Genomic DNA, 17206 nt, shown 5'->3' with positions numbered 1-17206 from the left:
CCCCCCGAATGCAGGCCCAGGGCTCCTGAGAGGAGCCAAGCGGGGCTGGGCCTGAGGGAAGGTCCTCTAGCCAACCCCACCCCCCACCCCACCACCAAAGGAGGTGCCCCTCTGCAGAATGGAACTCGCCCCTTCCCAAGGTCTCCTCTCTGCTGGCCAGAACCTGGGCCAGCTGCAGTCTAGTCCTGAGGCTTCCTCGGGGGAGACTGGAGGCCAGAGAAGAGGGCTTCTGGGAAGGGATGGCTTCAGGAGGAACTGCACCAGGCAGGGTCTCAGGGCTGTGTGCGTAGCTAACTCTGGGGGGGCACCCCAGAGACCCACTTCTCCAGGGGTACCCCTTTCTCCCCAGCCTGTGTTTGCTCCTTCCTCAGTTGTATGCTCGCCCCTCTGCCCCTTCTGCACCTCCCAGCAGCCCTGCCCTGTCCCCTCATGTCCCCCTGCCACACCCCAGCGCCCACACTGCCCTCTATTTTCCTCCGACACCCCCTCCCCTCCCTCATGCTGTTTCCCCAGCTACCGACAAATCGCCAATTATGCAGCCCAGCTGCAGGACGGGCAACAGCTGGGGAGGTGCTGCGCTGTGGTGGGGACAGCTGTGCACAGCTGGTGGGGAGCCCCCCCCTCCCCACCATGCCAGCTATCAGGTGGCACACAGCTGCCGCCAGATAGCACCTCTGCTGGCAGCGCGTCCTCCCTCCCCCTCCTCTTGCCTCCGTAGTGAAAATGGTTCTTATTTCTCTGTTCTGGAAATTCCCCTCCCCTCCAGCCCCCCCCCTCCCCACCATACACACACACTTCCACTCCCACCACAGCAGATTCAGGGTGCCTCTTAAAGGTGCTAGCTCTGGAGTTTGATCTATCTCCCACCCCACCTCCAGCCCCCTCCAGCCTCAGCACCTCTAAGCACAGTCCAGGTCAGCAGCCTGAGTGGCCACCCGTCCAGGGGAGCACTGCTGCCCAGACGTCACCCACGGGGCTTTGTCCTGGTGTCCTCTGGACACCATGGTCGCTGGGCACAGGGATGCCTTAGGTTGGTGACATCAGGCTCCTAGAGGCAGAGCTAGGGGGGTGGGAGGGTGTCCCCGCATTTCTTCTGCCAAATGCTATGACCGCAGCTAATACCAGGGCTCAAGCAGAAAGCAGATGTTTTGAGGATGATGATGGCAACACATGTACACATGTGCTTGACACAATGGGTAGATGGATGGATTGTGATGAGTTGTATGAGCCCCCAATAAAATGATTTAAAAAGAAACCCCTCAGGACCAATCATGAGAGTAGCGGTACCAGGAGGGGAAGGGGAAGGTGGGGAAGAAAGGGGGAACCGATCACAAGGCTCTACATATAACCCCCTCCCTGGGGGATGGACAACAGGAAAGTGGGTGAAGGAAGATGTCGGACAGTGTAAGACATGAAAAAATAATAATTTATAAATTATCAAGGGTTCATGAGGGAGGGGGGCTGGCAGGGAGGGGAAAAATGAGGAGCTGATACCAAAGGCTCAAGTATAAAGAAACGTTTTTGAGGATGAGGGCAATAAATGCACACATGTGCTTGAGACAGTGGATGGATGGATGGGTTGTGATAAGAGCTCTACGAGCCCCCAATGAAATGATTTTTAAAAGAAAAGAAATGATCTTAATATGGCAAAAAAAAAAAAAAAGATCTTTAGTAACCTATAACCCTGCGCCCATGGGCACAGAAAGTCCTCTCTGCATTCTGGGGGAAGCCCCTCCTAGGCTGCCCTCGGCCCTCTTGCCTTGCACGCCCTGCTGAGCTCGGCACCTGCTTGTCGGGACTGGCATGGCCCCCTTGCTCAGCCCCTGCCCAGCGCACGCCGCTCCCCACCCCCTGCCACTCCAGTCACCTGGCAACCCAGGCCAGCCTCAGCCGTGGAAAGAGCCGAGTGGGGAGGGATGACCCGCTGGCTTCCGCCCTCCTGTGCTCCCACGCCCGCTAAACCTGCCCTGTTGCTGGTTCCTCCCCCCCAGGCCCGGCTTCTCTAAAGAAGTCAGGAAAGCTGGACTTCTGCAGTGCCCTCTCCTCGCAGAGTGGCTCCCCACGCATGGCTTTCACCCACCACCCACTGCCTGTGCTTGCTGGAGTCAGACCAGGTGAGACATGGGGGGGAGGGCGCCATCCACGGGGTTGGGGGGTGCTGCGGGGAGGCAGCCAAACACAAGGAGCGGCCCCAGGCTTTCGGAGTGGACAGGCAGTAGGGCCAGTGGGTGGGCCCAGGGCGAGAAACCTTCCCTCGCCCACCCGCCAGCCAGCAACCTGGCTGCCCTGGGCCTCCCCACCTGGCCCTCTCTGGGCTGCTGCTCTCTCTCACCTGCCTGCCTAACCTGCCCAGTGTGTGGTCCCTGCAGTCTGCTCCCTCACTACGGAGGCCTCAGGCGGTCCTTGTCCTCAGCTCTGCTGCCCCAGGGACTGCTGCCCTGGCATTCACCCGGGTAGACGTGTGGGTGCTAACTGCAGGGAGGGGTCAGGTGGCTGGCTTCTCAGGACTAAGAAACAGGGGGGCTCCCCTGCCTCTGATTTAGAGCCTTCTCAGCAAGGGACTCCTAGCGACCCTATCCGCAGGACGGGGCAGAGCCGCCCCTGTGAGTTTCCTGACGAGAGCAAGAGAGGCTGGTGGTTTCAAACTGCTGGCCTTGAGGGTCGCAGCCCAGCCCACAGCCACCGTGCCACCCCCAGGTCAGCGAAGCAGGGGGCGAGGAATTCAGGCAGGAGGTTGGGCTTGCTGGCCCCTGGCCCCCATGACGCCCTCACTCCCCTCTGCACTCCATCCGCCACTAAGGGGCCGAATGGGCTCGAACTCCGGCTTGTGCACATGCACATGCTGGCCCCGCAAACCCCTGGGCCCCTCTGTGGGACACTGGGAAGGGTAGGTTCGGTTCCCCAGCTTCCTCCTCCAGGCCTCCTGGCCTGGAGCCCAGCAGCTAACGGCTAACGGCGCTGGGCAGGGCGTGGCCGCCAGCAGCGGGGGCGGGAGTGGAGGGCCCAGGCCGGCTCTGCTCAGCTTTTATGAACTCCAGAGAGCAGCCAAGTTTCCTCGGCCCCCAGTGAAACTGAGAGCGAGCTGATTGGAAACAGACCGGGCTGGGGGTGGGGGGGAAGGAGCGAGGGGCTGGCTTGCGGCAGCAGCGGCTGATGGGAAGGAAGAGCTGGGGCCTGCGCAGGGGTGGGCAGGGCGTGCACCAGGGCACGCGTGAGTGAACCAGCCAGCTTGGGCCCCGGCACGGCAGCGTGGTTGCCCTCCGTGTGTGGAAACGAGGGGGCACTGCCCCAGGTCCTGGCCAAGTCACCCAGAGCTTCTGCTTGCTCTCCGCCCTTCCCTAGGGCCTCCCACCCAGGGCCTGGGCCTCCCCAGGTGCCCCAAACCCCATCCCCAGGAGAAGTGCTGCGTTTTTCAGAAACCAAATACACGCAAACAGCACAAACCATGACAGATAAATCGCAAGATTCCCCCCCTGCCCTGCCAAGACAGACGCCAAAGCCTATACCTGCAGGACCCTGCCTGGCCTACTTAGCTCTAATGCTGACCCCAACTTCAAGCAGAGTCCCGACACAGCAGCCCCCAGATTTCCAATTTTTTGGCCCCAGTATTGCACGGCAACCTTCCTTGATCTCCACGGCGAGGTGTTTGTATGTGTGCCAGGCCTGCTCTCACTCCCACGCTCCTTCCCCTCCGGCTTCCCCCTGTTCCTCCGAGGAACACTGTGGGTTGTCGCTGCCCACCCCCCACCCCCCGGGCTGGCCCCTACTGCTGCCCTCCTGACACCCTCATGTCCCCCGTGCTGCAGGGAGCCCCCGGGCCACGGCGTCCGCGCTCCACTTCCCCTCGACATCCATCATCCAACAGTCGAGCCCCTACTTCACCCACCCGACCATCCGCTACCACCACCACCACGGACAGGACTCGCTGAAGGAGTTCGTGCAGTTTGTGTGTGCCGACGGCTCGGGCCAGGCCGCCGGACAGGTGAGTCCGGGGCGCCCCACCCCCGGAGCCCCGCTGCCGTCTCATCTCTGTGTCTGTCTGTCTGTCTCGGGGCTCACCGGGAGAGGACCAGAGAGCTGGGAGGCCCCTGGGGCGGAGCAGCAGGGAGCCAGTAGCAGTGCCAAATACTCCATTCTCAGGGCCTTGGTCTGGGGTGGAGGTGGGAGGGGCACCCGGTGATCAGGGCTGGCTGTCATGGTCCAGAGAGGCAAGGCCAGTGTCTGGGCCCAGCTTACTGGGGCCCCTTGTCCTCCCTTCCCTGTGGTCTCTCGACTGCGATCGGTCCAGCCCAGCGCTGGACTCCGACCTGCTCACATAGGGCCTAGGCCAGAGATTCCCTTTCAGTGTCGGCACAGTGGACGCTTGGGGCCCGCTGGGTCTCTGGGCTGGAAGAGCTGCCTGGTCATTTTTAGGATGGTCAGCAGCACCCTGACACTGGCCCACCTCCCCCCCACAGATGCTGCATGCCCCCCCACAGGGGATCTGCACTTTTAGAAGGAAGACCCCCCCATTCCAAGGGGGGCATTATCCCAGTGGCCTGACTCTTCACAGGTGTCACCAAACTGGGTTCTAGAGCCTCTGACACCCTTCTCCCAGGAGAGGGACCAGCCTCACAGCGATCCTGCTCACCAGGGGGTCCCAGGCCCTGGTCACTGACGAGTGCCAACTCGGGGCCGCTCGAGCCAAAGGACCCATCCCAGAAGCCAGTGGGCCAGAGCTGGGACAGTGGTCAGCGTGCAGTCTTCTGGGGTGGTTCCAGCGGGAGCCCAGTGGCCTCTAGACCCCGGGGAAGGCTCTATAGCCCCAGCAGCAGGCTGCCTTGTGAGAAACCCTGTCTCTTCTCAGGTCCAGCCATCCCCACTGAAGAGCCTTGTCAGAGGCTGGGGGGGGGGAGGATGCACGGTGGGCCCAGGTGGGGAAAGATTCCTGGAGGACCCCCGTGGGTCCATAGAGGGCTGTGGCCCTGCACTGACCCAGGGCCCGCCCTGCCTGAGTGGGCATTTGTTGAATGCTGGCTGATTCAGAGTGGGGACTGGGCGGGGGAACGTATCCCTGCCACTCCCAGGCCGTCTGCCCCCCGCTGCGCGCCATACACGCCCCCCACCCCTGGATCTCGTGTGTCACTCAGAGCAGAACCCCCACCTGTCCCGTCCTCTGCACTTTCTCCTTCAGCTTTCCTTGTCTCCTGTCCCGTCCGCCCTCAAGGGACCCTTTCGCTGACTCTGCAGCTTCTTAGTGCACACGGAGCCTCTCCCATCTCTCTGCACGTGCTCTGTCCAGTTTGAGGGGTATGGAGGGAGAAGGGCATCACCCGCCTAGCTCCGGGCAGGCACCCCGCCCCCACCCCACCCAGGGGTGTGGGCCATGGAGTTTGGCATCCCAGGACCAGAGGGGCCTGGGACATTGCCTTTCAGCCTCCTTGCCTGCCAAGGTACCTGAGGTTTGGAGCTCAAGTGGGCTGACTTCAGGGCCACCAAACCCCAAGGGGTCAGGCCTGACCCACAGGACCACAGGGACAGGGGGGCGGGCGGGCGGTCTCTCTGGCCACAGTAAAGGCTGGGTCCTGGCCTTCACCCTTGTCTGTTCAGGCTGACAGGCTCACTCTGCCTGGAAGAATCCCTTGAGGCAGGCTCTTGCTCTGAGTACAGCCTGGACAAAATGCAGCCCGAGGGGCTGCAGACAGCTCCCCTGGTCAAGCAGCAGAGAGTCCCACCCCTGCCCCGTGGAGGGGAGCCTTGTTCCTCATGTTTGTTGTGCTGAAGGGGCAAAGGAGAGTGATTGGAGGGGACCCTGCTCAGTGGGAGTCCCCACCGCCACCACCCCTGAGCCGCTGAGAGAGGTTAGCAATGGCCCTGTGCTCACGGAATGGGCCAGAAACTTGGGACTCCATCAGGGTGACCCACCGCAGGGAGGGCGTGTGCCAGCCTGGGCTTGCTCCCCAGCCTCCTGTAGAGCCATGGTTCTCAGACCTGGCAGGGGGGCTCTGCGGGGGCCGGGCCTCCCCCACCGCGCTCTGACTCAGTCAATTTGGGCTGGGACAGAGACTCCCACTTTCTCACGCGTGTCCAGGCGGCGGTGCTTGGGGTTCCCGACTTGGAGAAGCACCAGACGGGGACCCCTTCACCTCCTTGAGAAGCGGGCGCCACACACTACCTTTCCGGGGAGACACCACCCCACAGCACGGTTAGAGACCCCTGGCCGGAGGCCTCCCACACGCCCAGGTGACCCCCTTGGTCCTGGGATTTAGAAGAATTGGGCCAGCCCAGGCCAAAGCCGGATGGAGACGCTGCACGGAGGGCAGAGAGCGAATGCTTAGCTGTATTTCAGCCAGCAAGAGGAGACGCTGCAGGGTCTGACAGGAGAGCCACGCCCAGGTCCCTCACCACCACCACCCTGTTCGACATCCTCAGAGCAGCGCCACCAGGCCTGCTAGGTGCCTCCTGCTCGCACCCAACAAAGCTTAAAGCACCGCGGAGTCACAAAGCTGAGAGAGTCTTATAGCTTGACTTGCTTCACAGCCAGAGCAGAGAGGTCCTTCCTACAGAGGGGCTGGTGGCACGTGAGTCTGAGGACTGCATCCTGTCAGCCAGCGGGCTCCACTGCCCAGCTGTCTCAGGCAGCCGGGTTAGTGTCATGGAGGGGATTAGCCATCTCAACCCTCCTGGGCTACAGCGGCCGCCCCGCTGTATCTCCAGCCCTGTGGAAGTTCACTCAGGACAGCCCAGAGACGAGAGCGGACAAGGCTGTGGTGTGTCACTGTCCCAGCTCCTGCCCCAGTGGACAAACACGATCGGAACAAGCCAGGTTGTGGGAATGTGGCGGCATGGCCGCTGGTCCTTTCCGCTGGTCCACGAAGACTAACTGACCGGAGCCACCAGGAGTCCGGCTCAGGCGAGATGCGACCCAGTAGTCTTGGATTGCTTTTCTCAGAGACCTCTTAGACTTGTTGTCTTGCGGGGACTGGAGCCCTTTCGAGGGACGGTGTGTCCAACCTAGGTGCTGGGCATGAAGGGTCATGGGGCCCAGGGCTACCCCAGGAAGCCAGAAAGCCGGATTGGGTCAGCCGCAGCATCCTTGGATTTCCACGAGGAGAATTGATCCAAGTCACGTCACTGCCCACTGCCGTTATAGAAGCATGCCCCCCACCCCCAAAGGCGATGTCCTACTGTCTCGTGAGGGGGCCGAGTCCGAGAGTTTGCATGGTCTTTTCCTGAGCAGCCCTTGAAGGGTGTGAGAAAGGGGGTCCCAAGTAGAGGGTTTTGTAGTGAGCACAAGTGTGGATGGTGCCCAGACAAGGCAGACTGTGCCCTGGGCACCACACCAGCTGGCTTGGGTGGGAAGCACCCGGAGACAAGGGCCTGGCTGGTAAAAGCCCCACAGTGGGGCCTTGTATCACCTGATGGGGGAGTTTGTATTTTATGTTGAGTATAGTCAGAGCTGGGGGGAATTTCAGAGGAGGAGGAACAAAGCTAACTTGCCTTTGGGGAAGAGGGCCGTGCCCCTCCAGAGAGGAGGTAGAGGAGCTCTGGAGTCAGGGAGGCCTGACAGCACATTGGGCTGCTAACCCCACAAGGCTGGCAGTTCAAGTTCAGCAGCCGTGCCACAGCAGAAAGTCGAGGCTGTAAGTTATGAATCGGATGGACTTGGTGGTAACAGGTCTTTGGTGTGGTTTTTCGGAGACGAGGGTATTCATCTGCTTACAGCACCGGGTCTCGCGCGCGCGCACGTGTGTGTGTGTGTGTGTGTGTGTGTGTGTGTGTGTGTGTGTGTTGCGGGGGGCTCGTAATTGGAGGGTTGTGTGTAGGGGGGGGAGTAAAGTTTCTGCACAGCGAACAGCCTCACCCCAGTGAACAGGTGGACTAGTCAGCCTCTGTGGTGCTGACTGCATAGTTATCCAGCCCAGACATTGCCAATATCCCCCAGGGGCAGGATCAGCCCTAGTTGAAAAGCAGCGCTTTATAGAGTAGCAGGGGAAATGACACACTGCCATCGAGTCAATTCTGATTCATAACGACCCTACAGGTCAGGGTGGAACCAGCATCTTTGGGTTTCCTAGGGGTTAAATCTCTGTAGGAGCAGATAGCCTCTTCTTTCTCCTGTGGAGCGGCTGGTGGGTTTAAACCACGAACCTTGCAGGGAGCAGCCCACTGTGGCACCAGAGCTCCTTGGCTGACGGATTGGTAGTCAGGATGTAAGTTGAAGTGCGCCAGGTACCTGCTGGAAGTCTCCCTGTCCTAGTCCAGGTGAGACCAGTGAGAGTGGAAAGACGGCTAGCTGGGAGAACCCCAGGAGATGTGCTCTGGGGCCCCCCCATCCACAAAGGACTAGCCAAGGAACCCCTCTGGCAGCACCCAAGCAGGGAGAGCCGAGAGTGACTGTGTAGAAGAGCCGGGCTGGATGTAAGGGGAAGCATGAAGGTGCCAGCAAGGATACCGGCCGGAGCAACAGCTTGCCAAAGAGACTGCCAGTAAGGAGCCTCCAAAGGAAGCCGCCACTCCTCCCTGAAGATTACAGGACCAGGAGGGGAAAGCCCAGGAGGGAGCACACCCCCCCCCCCCCAGAACACCAAGAACAAAGAGTGGACACCACACCAAAAAGCAGCATCCAGTTTCCAAGGGTGTGGTCCAGGGGGAGGACCCACCAGAAGAGCTGCAGGCAAGTGGATATATAAGGATGGACACTCCTCCCCAGCAGGGCTCCTAATAAATAGGGGAGACCAGCACTCTCTGTGGGCAGTGAGGACAGGGCTGAGCGCTGAACTCCCCCCAAAGGCCTGACACTACTCTCCACCACCCTGCATTGAGGACGTGGCCTGGGGAGCCTGGGGCCTCACAGGGGTCAGCTGGCCCCAACCCAAGGGCCTACAGGAGGCTCACTGTGTGTTTTGGGGCGGGGACCTGGGGGCTTCTTGGCTGACCCCTCCCATCACAGGAGAAGGTCTTCGCGGACTCCACAGCTCCACGTGGTGCAGGGTGGTACCTCTTTGTGTACCTAAAACAGTTGCCCCAAGAAATAATAAGCCACCTGCCGGATACCCCCCTGTCTTCCCTCCCACAACTTCAAAAGAGGATCCAAAGATTTAAAAGAGAGAGAGAGTGAGAAACAAACAAACAAACACCCGAGACATCAGAGAGAGGCCTTAAGCCCTCACCCATCCCGTGCCCCGGAGGAGAGGAGACAGAATCTACGCCTTCCACGGGGCGCAGCGCCCGCTCTCGGAGCCGGAGCCGGCCGGCATGGCGAGTGAGGGAGCGTGTGGCCGCCGCCGCCGCCGCCGCCGGTCCGGCCGCAGGGGAGCGTGTGTCTGTGTGTGCTGTGCCTTCATGCGTCACTCTATTTATGTTGTTCGCAGCCCAACGGTAGCGGCCAGGGCAAAGTCCCGGGGTCATTTTTGCTACCACCGCCGCCTCCAGTGGCCAGACCTGTGCCCCTTCCTATGCCTGATTCCAAATCCACCAGCACTGCCCCAGACGGCGCCGCCTTGACTCTTCCATCACCTTGTAAGTGGACGATGAAACCAGCCACAACGCCCAGCGTCCCCGGCCCATCCACACCGGCTCCACGGCAGCAGGAAATGCCCCTCCCTCACGGCCAAGCCCTGCCCTGGCCCCCACCCCCAGAGCACCACTGTATTTCCCTGAACAGGAGCAGAGCGGAGCACCCCCCAGCCCCCAGCCCTGGCCCCGCTGGGCCTCCATTGCACCAGCTGGCCCCTCCTAAGACAGAGAGAGAATGTCTCCCCTCCCCCAGGTCCGCTGCTCCCAGAGGCGTGGGGCGTGGGGGCAGGCCCAAGCCCCTCTGGGGCACAGGGGCACGGAGGGAGAGCAAAGTGGGGCACGGCGACAGGGTGCTGGCGAGGTAGGGGGTCAGCGAGGTGAGGTCATACCATCTCCATGCGTGATTGCTGTCTTGTTTTTGTGTTTTTGTGTTTTTATTTTCTGTCGCTCCCTTGTTGTTTCCCCCACACCGAGAAGATTCAGTGTTACCGCAAGGCGGCGTCACCACCATCCTCTCTTGCCTTGGCCCCCCTCGCCCTTCCCCGCCCCACCTTCCATTCCCTTGGACTTGGGCCTTGCAAAGTGAAGCAGGTAGTGGCTCTCTCTCCCTCCCCTAGGCCAGAGGCTTCGAGGACCAGGGCGGGCTGGGGGCCTCTGCGGACCTCACTTTGCTCTTGTATATATATTTTTAACCACGGACCAGTTTTGACAGAGGGCAGACAGCTCTTGGTGGAGCTCAAAGGTAGACCCGACGTGAGAGGACCTGGAGAGGGGCGGGCGGGGTGCCAACCGCAGGGCGGGCGGGTGGCTAGGCGGGGCGCAACGGGAGAGCGGCACCTCATCGCTGCTCTAGTCACCTCTCTGTCTCGCCTCCTCTCTCTTGGTTTATGTTCTTTCCCTTCTTCCACCTGCTCATCCCATCTTCCCACCTGCATCCGCCATAAAACACAAGGTCACAGGCTTCAGAGGGGGCAGGTGGGGACCAGTGGACTGGGGTGGGGGCTGCTCCTGGAGAGAGAGGAACAAGTCTGGGTCCAGCACATGGTTCCTAGGGTGGGGATGGGCCCCCCCCAAGCAGCCTGGGTCGCCCCATACCCACCTCTTGTGGGGAAGGTCTTCTTCCTTCCCGGAGGGGGGAGGGGCGGGCGGCGGGCTCCAACATGGAACCTGGGAAGAGTTAGGAGGGTGTCCGTTTGCCTCCTGGGGGAGGGGGTGGGGCCCAGGACAGCTGACTCTGGCCACCTCCACCTGCCTCCAGCTGGGGATCCCAGAACCATTTGACCTGGCTTATTTCTTGGAGGAGAAGGCCTGCTGTCCGAGCTGGCCATCCCTGGGTCCATGCCAGGCAGCCGGCGCTCAGGGCCCCCTCTGACCCCTTCCTGCTGCCTGGGCCTTTGTCTGGGCCTTCTCCGGGGTTCTGCAGACATCTGCTCAACCCTGGGTCGAACAAGGCGACAGGCCTCTGGGTTTGGAGAGCCTGCCGTGGGGACCTGGGAGCCAGAGCCCCTGCCCTCCCTCAGCTCTCGCCCCCATGGAGGGCTTCTTCCTGACAAGGGTTAACCCCAGCTCTGCCTGGTGCCTCCTTAGAGGGAAAGCCCTGGCCCTAGGGACCTCTCTGCTCCAGCCTCCAGGATCCTCCCTGCCCCCGGGGCCATGCAGGAGGAGGAATGGCTGCTGCTGTCGGTGGCAGGGGCAGCCTGTGGGCGCAGTGAGGGGCTGCAGGGGCCCTTCTGTGGGGAAGATTGGCGGCTGGGAGGTCCTCCAACACAGCGGCTCCTCCTGGCCCTGTCCTTCCCAGCGAGGTCTAACCCCCTCTCTCCCTCTCCTAGCAGCCCCGAAGGGCAGTGTCTGGGGGGGCCCCATGGCCTGACGGGTCTCTCCCTCTCTCCCTTGCTCCCCACAGCATTCGCAGCGACAGGCGCCTCCTCTGCCAACCGGTTTGTCAGCATCGGACCCCGGGACGGCAACTTTCTGAACATCCCTCAGCAGTCGCAGGTAGGAGGCCAGGAGGAAGGCAGGGACCCCCGGTGAGCGAGCGGCCTGCCCTTGAGAGCCAGGACTTCCACTTCCTGGTGGTAGGGGAGAGGCTGGGGGCCTTGGACATAATCCGGAGAAAGGGCTGAGGCGGGGTGGCAGGGCCCAGCTGAGCCTGCCTCCCCAGGCAGCCCCCAGGCTCCCTGGCTAATCAGCTAATTGGATAATTAGCTCTGACAGCCCAGCCCTGGGGAAGGCTGCCAAGGACCCAGGGCTGGAGGCACTGTGGGTCAGGCCTGGTGAGAGCAAAAATGGAAGTCTGGGGCCCCCGAGGCCGGCAGGAGGAAGACAGCCTGCCTCTTCACTTTCCGCCCCTTCCGGCGGGAAGTTCTGGCCCCAGCCATCCTCCCTCCCTCCCTGCCCCTGCTTTGGGCAGGCTGGAGGGGAGGACAGAAAGCCACAGGTCAGCCCTCAGCCCTCCCGCTGGAAGTCCGCGGCCTCCCATTTGCAACTGGACGTGTGTATAGGCAGGGGCGCTCCACGGCCTGCCCCCACGGGGACAGTCCTGTGGAGGCCAGGGAAGACCAGTTGGGGACCAGAGCGGGTGTCCCTTGAGACAACGTGGTCGTTTACATGGAGCAGTTAAGAGTTGGGCGGCCAACCTGCCAAAAGTCGGCAGTTCGAAACCACCAGCCGCTCCACAGGAGACAGACTGGGCCTTCGACTCCTGTGACATCCACTGGATGGCCGTGAACTTGGGTTGGGAAGCGTCTCAGTCTCAGAAACTCCCAGGGGCATTTCTAGTGTCCCAGCGGGTCCCTCAGAGTCCAAATAGACACTGAGGGCAGTGAGTGCGGCTTACGGTTGTTTTTGAGGAAAAGAGTTGATAATGCAGGCCCCCCTCCTCCATTCTGGTAAAAAAAAAAGGGGGGGGGGGCCTCTTGTGCATGGTACAAAAAGCACAGCCTTGTGAGCCCAGGCCCTGGAGAGACAGCATGGCTTAACCTTCCTCAGCGAGGGGAAGCCCACCTAGGCCAGAGCCCCAGGGTGCCCGCCCCAGCTGCTCCGGGGCAGAGAAAGTTGGTGGATAGAAGTTTTAATGTGTGTGGTTTGAGGTTGCTGGATTTCTTCCCCCCACCCCCCTCTTTTTCCTTTCCCTCCCTCAAAGAGGGGGAAAAAATAGGAAGGCCAAAAAACGTTGTCAAACTTCAAACTTCAGAGCTCCCTAGTGGCAAGGAGGGGAGGGAAGAGAGCTTCACCCCTTTCCAGCTTCCCACCCCTTTCCCCAGAGTCACGTCTGACCGTCTGGTTTCCAGGAGCAACCAGACATGATGTAACACCCAGATGAACTTGAACTTGGGGGTGTTGAGAAGAAAAACAATGGCTCCGCGCAGGGGCCGGAGCCAGCCCCCTCCACTCTGTGCCAGGGAGGCCGAGGGAGCCCTGCTGGCAGAGGGTGGGAGGAGGTGCCAGAGGAAGGGGCACCAGGCGGGCCACTCCCCTGGCTCTGGGCTGGCACTGAAGGGAAGTGGCCCCCTCCTTCGGGACACCCCCCCCCACCTTCCTCTCTCTTTCCCTCCCTCCTGTTGCCCTGAGCCAACTGAAGCTCTGAGAGTTTGTACTGGGACCACTGCCCTGAGACCGCCCTGCTCTCTCAGCTGTCCCCTTGCTTCCTCCTCCTCCTCCTCCTTCTCCTCCTACCTCTCTTCCTCCTCCTCCTCCTCCGTTTACTCTTCCATCTTCATTCCATTTGCTCACTTTGCTTGGGGATGTTGGAGCCAAGTCAAAGTTTGAGGAAAGTTGGGGAAACAGATTTTCTCTACCCCCTGCACCCCCCACCCCACCCTGTTCCTGCTTGGGCCCCAGGGATGGGGGTGGGTGGGGGGGGACTGACAGGCAGGTGTGTCCACAGGGGATGGGGTGGGCCTGGAGCTGGACAAGCTGGGCCGGGAGCCCTTAGACCTGGGGCCCACAGCGGCTGCTCAGGCGTGGGGGGTACGGTGGGTAGGGGGAGCGGTTACCACAGTAACCAGTGACTTTAGCTGATCTCTGGAGCACCAGATGGGGAGAGAACAATAGAATGAGGGAAGAAAAGGGAATTTTAGTAATTTTGTCATTCCCTGGGCAGCGCTTTTTACTTAGTTTTAATCAGTTTTGGACCTGGCTCAGGAAGCGAGGGGGAGGAGGGAGGAGCAGAAAAAGACCCTCCGGGTTTGGCAGCAGATCCCCAGGTCCTGGGGTCCACAGGGAGGCATCAGGGAGCCCCCTTTGTTCTTAATCCCAGTCTGGGAATGCCATCTCCCTCCTCCCAGGAGGGCAGCTGCGTCTCCACCACGCAGCTCCGGGGTCTCCAGAGGGACCAGCCCCCAGGGTCTCGGTTGGCTTTACCAAGGGCAGAGGAGGAGAGTGAGCCCCCATTAGGCCGGACTTGTCCCCTGGGAAAGAGGGTCCAGGAGAACCCTCAGGCCTGAGTCTTGCCCCACCTCCCCTGCCTGGGACCGGAAGCCAGGAGCTGACTGCTGACCAAGCCTCCCCTGCTCACCCAGGGGATGCAGGAGGCCTGAGCTCTGCCAGGCCCCTGGGAGCCCATCTGGCCTTCAGTCAATTGCTGGGGCTGGGCTCTGTGGCAGGTGCTCCAGGGGCCCTGTGGGGAGGCCTTTGTGCTCATTGTCCAGCCGGGGGCAGGCAACTCAGCATCTTTGCCCACCCAATAAATGCCAGCCACGTCCCAAGCCCTACCACACACCCAGATTACCCCCATCTGCAGGCTCCAATGTGGTCACGCCTGGCCACATGGAGTTATGGCCACTTAAAGTCATTACCATAAGTATGAGGAACAATTTTGTTCCTCGGTCTCACCAGCCACATGTAAGGAAGGCGTCAGAAGCCACGTGCGTCTAGTGGCTCGTGAGCTGGACAGCCCAAAGTTGTGTGTCTACCTCACTATGGCCAATGCCCAGAGGTTCTCAGCCGAAGCTTGAGGCGGGCAGAGCTGGCCTGGGGGCATATTCCGTATGCCCAAAACGATTGTTTTAAAAAAAAATTTCAGATTGGAACTGATGGTGGTAGCAGTTGTCCAGCGCTACTTGATGCGATGGAGTTATGCCATGCTGTGATGTGCAGATCAGCTCCTCATCAAACGGTCTGGGGGGTGTGGAAATCATAGATGACTCGGATAGCAAGTGGTTAAAAAAAAAAGAGGCGATTCTTCATACCAAACAACTATGATAGCTAAATAAATATGTTTTAGACTTCAACATCAGATTCTGTCTGGGCTCTCGGCTACCCTCACCTCCCAGGCCCCCATGGGTGCCATGGCCCTAGGCAAATGGGTGCAGGCGTTCTGGCCATCCCAGTGGTAGCCTTCCCAGAATACCCTTGGCTTGGCACAGGTCTCTGGAGTGGTGGTACACGCAGCTATTGTGATCCCAGTGTCCCAGCTGGGCTGCCCACAGGATGACCTTTCCCGTGCATGGGTTGGGTGGGGGCAAGGGTGGCTGAGTCTGGACCCAGTGGGGGCTTTGTCGTGAACCTGGCCCTCCCTGGCCCCCGGGGGCACTGGTGGTGTAGTGATGACTCTCTGGGCTGCTAACTATAAGATCAGCAGTTGGAACCTAGCCTCTCCAAGGGAGGCCAACTTGACTTCCCACTCCTATGAAGGGTTACGGTCTTGAAAACCCACAGGGGCAGTTCTAGGGTCCTGATGCGTCAGAATTGATTCGAAGGCAGTGAGTTTTGTTCTCGTCGCTTCCGGGGTCTGTGCCTCAATCAGGACCAGGGGGACAGAGAGGCATTTTCAAGGACTTCCACACAGTGTGGGGTACCATCGGATGTCAAGGGACCTGTGGTAGAAGTCCGGCCCCTGGGAGCCACCCTGGATGTGCTTCTCTGAGACACTGGTTGGTGGAAGAAGCCCTGTCTGTGGGGAAGCAGTGCCCCCTGCTGGCATCCCCAGGGAAACGTGCCCACCAGGGAGCCCTAGGGTGGCTTTTTCAGGTCCGGCTTCAGGGCCCCTCCCCCTGGCTTGGCACTGCTAGGGACTGGAGCCATGTGATGCCCCAGCCTTTCTGCCTGTGGGACCTGGGTGTACAGACGGGGGTTTTCTGCTTCGCATCCGAGGCAACAGAGCATTAAACAGAATCCTGGCCACCCTACCCACTCTCAAGACCCCTCAGAGACCAAAGCCACAGCCTGGCCTCCCCCCACCCCACCCTCTAGAACCCACACAAAGACCTACACAATGGGAAACAGGGCCAGAGCCCAGGTCTGTGCCAGTGCCAGCCCCGGGGTCCCACCCACTGGGCACAGTGCCCACGGGATGGCCAGCTGGGCTCCTGCACTGGGGCAGGGTCTGGGGGGAGGGATTCCCCAGAAAGGAGGGTGCAGCTCTCCACTGGGGGGCTGGGTAGGCCTGAAGTCCTGAGGCCAAGGTGAGAGTCATCCCGCCGCATCTCATTTTCTGTCCTGTTTCAGTCCTGGTTCCTCTGAGAAGATCGACAGAAAAGAAGAAGAAGTTCCTCAAAAGGGGGCAGAAGAAATCTTGAGAATAGAAAAAATCCCCCAGCCCAGCCCCGCCCCGCCCCGCCCCACCGCAAAGCAAAAATTGGATGCTGTCAGCCACTCAGCCCTTCTCTCCTCTGGCCCAGAAGCAGCCCAGTTCTTGGAGAGCCCTCGAGGGGATCTCGGGTACAGCTGGGCAGAAAGCAACACACAAAATGGACCATCCCATTGGTCAAAATGGAAAAGACAAAAAACATGAAGCAGGGGAAGCAGCACTGCCTTCCTCACTGACCCCTCCCCACACCCAGCCTCCGAGGAAGGAGCCACCCCCCCTCCCCTGCATAAAGTGGCGCTTCCCTGAGGGACCCATCCCTGGACCCCAAGGAAGAAATTCAACAGGAGTTGAACCACAGGGATGTCTCCTTGGGCGCCCACCCCGACCTGCTCCTGGACTGGCCTGGACTGGCCATCTGCCTCTTCCCAGGGCAGCTCCCTGCCCCACCCCCGGGCTAAAAGCCCCCAGGTGAGGAAGGGGTGCTAGCCCAGAGGTGTCCGAGAGCACTGGGCCACCCCCCTGAGCCACAGGCACAGTTCCTGGGCCTGACCTTTCTGTATGGCCCATGAGAAAGGCTGCCATCCATCCTCCCCTCACCAGCCCACCCCCAGAGGCCCGCCTCTACCCTCCCTCTGCAGGTCTGGAGGATGAGCCTCCTGCCAAGCAGAGAGTGAGAGGAAGGGCCCCAGGCCTCCCCCACACCCCTGGCCCCAGAAGGAATGCAGGTGCCCTGGCTTTACCCTCTGCTGGTCCCTTACCCTGGACCCACTTGCAGTCGGCCCCTGCCTGGGGTTGGCTGGCCGGGCCGGAGCTTGGAGAAGAAGGGAGCCCCCCTCCCCCCAACAGCCCAGCACCAGGACCAGGTCGCAGCCTGCACTAGGTAGGCGTCCTTTGGGGGGTGATGGACACCATACTTCTCAAGTGTTTGGGAACTTTCTCTGTGCCCCTCCCTCCACCACAATGCCCCCCCTTCCCCCTCTGGCCACTTCTCCCTGGATTGTAGCTGTAATGTCTTTTACTCTTTATTTTGGGGTGGGGCCTCCTTTGGGTCTTTTGCCGTTGAAATCAAATCGGGAACTCCTCCATTTGAGCAACTTGGGAACAATTTGGTAACACACCACAGGAAGTAGCTCCCCCCACACCACACACACAGCCCCTTCCTCCCCAAGGGAATGGTTG

The 17206-nt window shown here is 60.8% G+C and overlaps 1 protein-coding gene across 6 annotated transcripts in view; it reads left to right on the top strand.

The window, feature by feature from the left end:
* NFIX (nuclear factor I X) overlaps positions 1–15976 on the top strand; it is a 66833-nt gene extending 50857 nt beyond the window's left edge. For 3 of the 6 annotated variants that reach the window (XM_045289731.1, XM_045289736.1, XM_004715500.2), the window contains 5 exons: positions 1992–2114; positions 3807–3982; positions 9354–9501; positions 11402–11493; positions 15946–15976. In XM_045289731.1, coding sequence (XP_045145666.1) covers positions 1992–2114; positions 3807–3982; positions 9354–9501; positions 11402–11493; positions 15946–15960 — 554 coding nt within the window. In that variant the 3' untranslated portion in view covers positions 15961–15976. The remainder of the gene's footprint in view (positions 1–1991; positions 2115–3806; positions 3983–9353; positions 9502–11401; positions 11494–15945) is intronic. The other 3 variants (XM_045289732.1, XM_045289733.1, XM_045289735.1) reach the window with 3 other exon arrangements.
* Positions 15977–17206: the final 1230 nt, after the last annotated feature.

The sequence above is a fragment of the Echinops telfairi genome, unplaced genomic scaffold, assembly GCF_000313985.2.
Source record: "Echinops telfairi isolate 266 unplaced genomic scaffold, ASM31398v2 ScPeMD7_30;HRSCAF=105, whole genome shotgun sequence".
Classification (NCBI taxonomy): domain Eukaryota; kingdom Metazoa; phylum Chordata; class Mammalia; order Afrosoricida; family Tenrecidae; genus Echinops; species Echinops telfairi.
This window is presented reverse-complemented; position numbering and strand designations above follow the sequence as displayed.